At 42.1% G+C, this 8309-nt stretch overlaps 1 protein-coding gene across 2 annotated transcripts in view; it reads right to left on the bottom strand.

Annotated features, from left to right (window-relative positions):
• Window positions 1-1174: 1174 nt before the first annotated feature.
• The window catches only part of SBNO1 (strawberry notch homolog 1), a 36816-nt gene continuing 29681 nt past the window's right edge, over window positions 1175-8309 (bottom strand). For both annotated transcript variants that reach the window (XM_075435106.1, XM_075435107.1), the window contains exons 30-32: window positions 7546-7622; window positions 6576-6769; window positions 1175-5627 (exon numbers count right to left, since the gene is read on the bottom strand). In XM_075435106.1, coding sequence (XP_075291221.1) covers window positions 5485-5627; window positions 6576-6769; window positions 7546-7622 — 414 coding nt within the window. In that variant the 3' untranslated portion in view covers window positions 1175-5484. The remainder of the gene's footprint in view (window positions 5628-6575; window positions 6770-7545; window positions 7623-8309) is intronic.

The following is an 8309-nucleotide window of genomic DNA, read 5'->3' as shown; positions in this document are numbered from 1 at the left end:
CTGCAATGACTCTGGCATTTTCCTGGTTATCCTCTCCAAATCAGAAAGTGGAGACATAAATATGTATGTAATCAGAAATACCAGCAGCAATCTGTCTTTATCCTTCACAGGGCAAATCAAGTACAACAAAACTGCTCTTCGGCAGGTGACCTGTGTCATTAAAGTTATGCCCTGAGCACAACTCAGTTCAGAAACTTCGCTCTTACACCAGTTAACATACGTTGATTCAGGTATTTAAGCACTGCAGGACTTTTATCAACAGAGGACACTGCTTAAATCCAAACGTGTTCCTGTATCAGTTAAGTCCACCAGCTCTGTTACTTCCAGTCTGTCCTCTCAGCACAGATGTCCTTCTGGAAAGAACAGTCAGCGCCCTCCACACGCGTGGCCTGCAACTCCACAGAGACCCACGGGATCGGCTGACGACACAGAAGGTGAAACATTCCTTATACAACTTTCGGCCTCAGCTTAAACCTGTCTGGTTCCTATTCTTGAATCTTATTACTGCCTCAAACTTCATTCACTCAGAAAGGATTTTGGATCAATTAAGAAAAATTAAAGCGCACCAGGGAAGTTCTTGCTAGGTTTTTGCTTCTCACTCTCTTTAGCGTAAGCTTTTAGAGGCAATCTGCCCTCAGCTGTTGTAACTGTGGCTGAGAAACACTGGTATTTCCAGTCTTTTCTTCCCCCCTTGGTGTTTTTCTCCTTTTAAAAGAGAGTTGTTGCTTCTCAAACTCAGTACCAAGCTAAGCAGCAAACGAGGCCAAGGCCGCTCAGCTGAAGCGTCAGCCCTCGAGGTTTCCCATGTCTCCGTCCGCACCCAGGCATGTTTGCGGTTGCCTTACTTCGTGCCTTCTGCCAGCTCCGCCAGCCTCTACCGTGAGAGGCTGCGACGCAGAGTCCACTGCAGCTGCCAGCACACGGCAAAAACGCCTCCGTTATTTCTGCACATTCATTGCTGACGCTTGTGTTGACCACAGAAACTACCCGAAGTGTTCTGCTGCTACTTGCAGCTGGACGCTTCTTGCCATCACTCTCCAGTGGCGCAGCTTTGCAAACCGCTTAACTGAGGAAACCAGTGTGCAGACACAGCCCCTCCCAGCAAGAGGGGAAGGGCAAAGCCTGGGTGACAACTGCTGCAAGCTTTAGGGCTAAAGCAGGGACAGACAATTCATGGTTTGTCTCCAACTTTGATATAAATAGATGTATTTTTATCTGGCAAATAAAAATATGCACAATTTTTTCCAAAGAGAAGAAAGTTCCATTATCTGTGTTTTGCACATTTAGACATTACGTGAAGCTCAAAACGTTCCCAGAAAATACTCTGCAACAGACACATCTTTTCTGCTCTCAAATTACTCTAGGAAGAGTGCTTTTCAGACAGTTAACATTTAATATGAATGCAGCAACCGTACTTTTACATGTTAGGACAGGGGGCAGGCCCTATTGCTGATGCAGCTTAATTCTAGAACCCGTAGAAGCTCACCGAATGCACAAACTGAGATACTAATGAGTGGAAGAACACGATAATGTATCTAGGATTAAAGCTCAAGATCTGAAACGCACTCAAAAGACTACAGAAAACAAACTCCACAAAAATTCAAATAATTGTTTCTCTCTGATACAGGCACTAAGAAGTGAATAGTACCAGTCAGTGAAAGACACTGGGAATCAATATTCTCTCAAGAAAATGCATTATGCACCAAAAATATAGAATAAAGCCACATAGCATCAAAAGGATCAGGGAAGACAATCGATAGTTTTGACAAAAATGATGACAACATGTAACACGCACAATGTATGCAGACGTCCCTAGGAAGCTTTATATATGCCATATATATTTCAAAGTACACACAAACTGCCTGTTGGGCAGGTTGAGAAAATAGGAATACATCTGGGGAAGGTCACCAAGAAAAAAAACGCACAGGAAAACAAGAGTTATTTACATTCAATAATTCAGTAGCCTTTAACGTCTCTATATACATACAGACTCTTTCTATATATGTACAGACTGTGAAGGGGTCCGAACGAAGCTTATTCCAAACGCAAAATACAAAAGCCCCTTGATGATTCCCTTGGCAAATGTCCACAGGTTGCAGAGCTTTCTCCATTTACAAAGCAGATCCTACACGCCGAGCAGACAGCCAGCATCTCCGGGGAACCTGCAGTCCTGCCCAGAGGTGCGTGTTCCCAACGTCCACACAGCCATGGGAAACGAAGTGAAAACTTGCTGTGCAGAGGAGGGTTTTAGGGGGTCAGAATCGCATTTACTGTGTCAGACGTATCTTCAGTATGAAACTGGTTAACAAGTCAAACTGGAGTTGCTGTCAAGGGACAGTTTAAAAGAGAAAAAGCCAAATTTGATCCCTTCAATTCCCAAGTCAACTTAAAATGTGGATCTTCCCCCTCTACAGCATGCTTCCAGAACTCACGCAGTGCAGCCATTACTACCACTTTACACTGAGCTTTGCTCCTGTTATCAGAGACAACTATCCTTTATAAATTTTACATCCGTTGCAGCTGGCGATTTACACAAAGCAGATCAATGCCCCACAAGCAGCAAAAATAGAGACCATTCTCGCCTCGCAATTTATATGACGTGACAATCGGTCTCTCCTTTTTCCTCCCTGTAAGGATGTTTGTCTTACGGGCAGTGCTGCAAGAAGATTATAGAACCACAAAGGTTGGAAAAGACCTCTAAGATCATCAAGTCCCTTTTCTCCCCCAACCTTTATCAGCAGCTCATGCAAGAAACAAACTACTACCAAAAAAACACACCTGGACCTCCGAGCACAAATTTTCAAGAGAAAATGTTTTTTGTAGCTCGAAGGCTCCTGTTTTTTATCGATGTTAACCTTTAAGATGTTGTAACACTCCAGAGCTGTGGCTGCAGATGTGTTAGTAACCGAGTAACAAAGCCAAGGCATGGACGGCGGCAAGCAGCAGAGCACAGGCAAAGGAGAACAAGTGGGGGAACAGATTTCTGGAATGGGAACAGTTCTTAAGGATCTTTAAGTGTTAGGTGTGGGTGGGTTTTCTCTCCTCCAGGGGACGTCAGTCCATGGGAAGTTTAAGAGGGTGTGAGTGAACAGCATACGCTACAAACTCCTGAAATAGCCTAGTATGGCTTGGGTATCAATACAGAGAATGTCCAATTCAATATTTGCTCATTCCACCAACCAACACTGGCACAACAGGCTCAGTAGAGCACTTAGCAACAGAAGAGTATTTAAATAATGACTTTTAAAAAAAAAAATAAAAAAAAAATCATTATTTGTGAAGCTACCACTTCCAGAACCATCCTACTGAGCGTTAAGATCTAAAATACTATGTTACCATCTCAGATGGTAGAAGTTTCTACATTAAATAATACTACTACTAATTAAAAAACCCCAGTGAAGTCCACACACAGCTTGCTGTTACTAGCAGTTCAGTTCACTATCTGTTGCAGTAGTAATTTGTCAGCATACTCTTCAAAATCTCACTACTTTTCCAGGAATGGTTGCCAAACCCATCCAATGGCGGGTACGGAACACACGAACATCCTCCCCCACACCCTGGCTGTGGTCTAGCTTTCCAAGGCACATTGCAGCACTCGGGCAAGCTCCCCTGTACTGCCAGACGATTAAAACACTCGTGAACACCTACCGCCTGCATTGCAAGCACTTTACAGACCCGCAGCAGGCACTACGGCAACAGGCAGCATGCCGGCTTATTCTGGATCTGGATCTACATTCCCAGTCAGTCTCAGCATGCGCCAAGGATTCGTCCCTTTGACCATTTCGGACCAGGAGCAGAGGGCAGCAGGCAGGCTTCCTTCCCCGCGCAGGGGTGCCGGCACAGGCAGGGTTAACAGAACCTGAAGTGAAATAATCTACGTAAGGGAACTCACTTCAGCTTGAAGCTGTGGAACTTCTGGCGCCGTTACTTACGGAAAAGCTCTTTACGACACTTGAATCTGGCTCATGGAGCATTTACAGGAGTGACACGCGCTACAGTGGATTACTGCTGGTGAGCTGTACTTAAAACATGCATCAAGGTTTAAACACAGTTGACGTCTCGCCTCATTAATGAGTTCAGCTGAAATCTGGACTGCAAGACAGAAGCCAGGTTAAAGCAGACCGGAACATGCCAAGTCCTGTCGAATTCCAATTGTACAGACTTGTTAGTTTTTTTGGAAGACAGCGATTGCCTAAACAAGACTCCACTTCTTGTTAGTACAATAACTTTTATTTGACATCTACAAGATCATTATCTTGTAGGCTTTTTGGACAGGTTTATACAATCTCAATTTTTCAATAGTGCAACCTGTGCAAGCAAGAAATGACAAACATTGTCCTTCACTTTCTTATAAACATCTACTATTATAGGCAAAACAAAACTTACCCATATTATAGATAAGTGACTATTCACATTTGTACATTACAATTTCTTTTAAACAGCTCCAGATAAACTCTACAATGTCTTACAACATATTAAACAGTATTCAAGTTACTGGGTAACAGAAACAGCACATACAGCGGAACCCTCAAGTGTTTCCCATTCTCTAATTTACAGCTCAAGTAAGGTTTCATCTTACAAGTGACAAATTAAATTACATTAATGAAGTAAAAAATATAAGATTGTATGCGAGATGGAAGTGAATTTGCACTTAAGTTTCCATAACCACCTCGGATTAAGGAAATGCTTCAATTTAAGGAAAACAGGCATCCAGCCATCTTTGCAGTACACATTAGGAATACCATTAATACATTAAAAATGAACTAACTTTAATTTAAGATGTTTATCACAAAAAGAACATGTTGTAGACTCAAATATATAACCCCCAGGAGAGAACCAGAAAAAATGCAACACCTGGGTATAAACACTATAAAAATGCAATAACCAATGCTGTACAACTAAGATTGTGTTTCTCTCTGAATTCCTGTCTCGTGTGTTTATCCTGTCCATGCCCGTTTCCAAAGACATGCACTGTCAAACAGAAACTGGGAAGGAACCTGAATGCATGATGTGCAATCTCGAGGTTTCATGCTTTTATAAACTCATAAATCGAAGAGAAAAACCCAATATATATTTTCTATATATATACTCAATACATGCATTCAAGGATATCTCCCACAGCAATGGCATCGATGCACTGCGTTAAACCCTGAGCACTGTATGACAAGATAAAAATAAAGCCTGCTTGGGGATTTTCAAGCATTTTCAAACAAATTGTGGTTTGTAGCTTAAAAGGCCAAAAGTAAAAGCAAACAGGAAGCACTACAGAGAGCATAAGGAAAGACAGATGCACCACCATAAACAACTGCTGGCTTTCAGTTCTACCAACCTTTTTAGATCTCTTTATTCCCAAAGTATTGGAGAGCACACAACTGAACTGAAAAAGTTATATTTCTTTGGAATCTGTCCCTGATTTTTATGCAAGTGATATGCTTTTACAGCCTTTTCCTCAAACACCAAAGTCAACACCTGTAGTTTGTCCTGTTATGCGTTGTTGAAATTGGTGATGCTTTGCGGGTGATGCTGCTGCCATATCTGCTGCTGCTGGACTGCAAGCTGCTGAGACTGGTCTGACGTTGACAGGAGGTTTACAAGGGGCGATACGCAATTTGCAGGAATGATCAAACCTGAAAACAGCAACAAATCGATTGTTTCATAAGTGTGCAAACAATTTGTTCGTTAAACCTCAACCTGATGATTCCACCAGTTAATTTATGCAACAGTCAGCGACCATTTCCAATGCCAAGTCTCATCAAGCACAGCTACAAGTTCCGCTTCCCAGCAAGAGGTTTGTCTTCAACAGTCACTAGATCCTTTAGGTCATGGCGCAACACAAAGTTGCCCTTTTGCCCCCGAACACAAGTTTTATTCTTATGTTGCCTGCTGCCCCGTAAAACCAGAACTCAGCTATTTTTGCTTTTCTAGTCTCACAGAGGTTACAACACCATGAAAGTCTGCAACATGAAAAACCTCGTTTCAACATCTTAGAAAACTGTTACTAGAGTAGGAGCTGTCATGACATCACACAGCCACAGGAAGCCCGCGTTTGAAAAAAAAAAATACGGAGATTTCAGCCTCTGAGATACCTGCTACGAGGGCTTCACTAAGAGGTTTAGGGACAAGAAGTGATAATCATCTTGAAGTCATTCTAAACCATTGATTACATACGACTTCCAGTAGCTCAAAACCCACAAAAACAATCACTTCAAGGGCTTATTCTTTGCCAAAGTGGGCAAAAAGTGGAGCCCTTATGGTTTCAAAGGTAGCTTGGCTGGAACAGGCCAAATACAACATTTCTGTTCCCAGTAAATTGGAAGAACTCAGAGAATAAATGTTCCAAAGCCTGGCTGAAAAAAAATTCTCTATTCTTTAACTCGACTCAAAACAGTGTTTGTACTACAATACAGATTGCAAGCGTTGTATTTCTGCCCCTCCCCAACGTACATCCCGACAAGCCTTTTCTCTCATAAGCATCTTTATAGAGCTTCCTATGTGACTCTCAACACAGACTGACTTCTAAGTTACAACTACTCTCTACTTCAAGATGGAAATAAAATGACAGACAAGGCACTTACCTACGATCCTCTGCCCATCTTCTGTTCTTAGACGAACTATTTGCATTTTCACATTTGTACCACTCACAGAGGCTAGAACGCCTTCTACTTTTGTCCAGACGCTCAATACTGAACCACACAAGACATAGTACGTTCGACAGCGGAGTCCCACTTCACAAACTAATCCCAAGCCTGCCTTCTTACAATTGCCTCTCCTACAGTATGGAGAGAAAAAAAAGGTTTCAGAAGAGTTCTGCGAACAAAGTATCCAATTCCATTAATGACAAGCCTTGAAGTTATTTAACCTGTATTCAGAGTTGAGCAAGGCCTGCAAGTATGCTGCAAGGGAAGGATGCTTTATCCACAGCACACCTCCAACGGTAAAGCTGGGAGAAGTGCTGGCCTGTTTAGGACTGCATCTTCAAAATGTACAGACAGAGCTTTAAAGTCAAAGATACCACTCACTTCGATCACCTGAGACCAGAATACGTTACACATGAAACTGCTATCTGATCAGCGTGTTTCAAAAGCTCCAGTATTAATCTGAAATGTCTACCAGTTATGCTGTTTCTCAGGAGTTAAGACATCAGCTGCTGAGTTCAGACACAGAAGAGCCAGCACAAGCACAGCTGTTTCTGACATCTAGCTCATCTCTACGTGAAGTATTCCTCCCCCCCAGTAACATCTGAACTATCCTACCACAATAATAATCAGATCAAGACCCTTGAAGCACAAGCCACTCCCGGGCCATTCTACTTCTCCTGGAGTGCAATGGATACGTCAGCATTCATCTGACACATTACAACTTCAAGGGCAAGTGCAAAGCTTCATGTTGCCACTCAAAGGCTGGGTCATTTCACTGGTCATGGGACAATTCTTCTTCAGCAAGAAACACAAGATTTCACATGAGGAACAGAAGAATAAAAGTAGTGATAAACCAATTTACATAAACAGTTTAAGTTAAAGCATCTATGTGCATACAAATACTAACCAGTAAGCATGGGTGCAGGTGTCTGCAGAAGAATTGTACTGCTCTAACCAGTGCGGCAGGGCATCTTCAGAAGGTACCTGGAAAAGTCATCCAAAGTGGGAATAATAATCATCAAGTAAAACACATCAAGACTTGCATAGAACAAAAAAAAGCAATTTGGTCATTGCTACAAGAAAAGATGGAGCACTGACTGACGGTGACGAGAGGTACATTATTCTGTCATTTCAGGCTATGCCAGGGAAATGCAATCTCAAAGGATGAGCAAAATGCTTGAACATAGCAGAACCTCAGCAACAAGAGCAGCAGAGCCTCAGAGCTTTTCCAGTAATCAACCTGATCTCAGAGTTTCCTCAAGTTTTAGAACAATTTTATGGTGTCAAATTTGGAAGAAGTGTTAGATACCTTACCAGTCTCTAAACAAAATTATCCATTACAGTATTTAAAGTGTCATCAGCAAACAGCTGAAGCTTCAGAATTGTTACTTAGAATACACTGCACACAGCTGCTTATTTAAGAGCACGTTTGTACACCTTACATAGAAGACAGACTTTTCCTCGCTAGTCCTGAAAACCCCCTCATTTTCTATTACCACACCACAGATTATTTATAGTCAGAAAGCTTTGGATATAGGAATGCAGAAACCATGTGGATTCCATTAAAAAGACCCAAATACAAGCTCTGCTCTGGAAAAATAAGCCTAGTTTCTGACTTGCTAGAATTACACACAAATACCAGAAAAAAAGGTCCTTATCACTCTTATCCAA

Source organism: Opisthocomus hoazin, chromosome 13 (genome assembly GCF_030867145.1).
Source record: "Opisthocomus hoazin isolate bOpiHoa1 chromosome 13, bOpiHoa1.hap1, whole genome shotgun sequence".
NCBI lineage: Eukaryota > Metazoa > Chordata > Aves > Opisthocomiformes > Opisthocomidae > Opisthocomus > Opisthocomus hoazin.
This window is presented reverse-complemented; position numbering and strand designations above follow the sequence as displayed.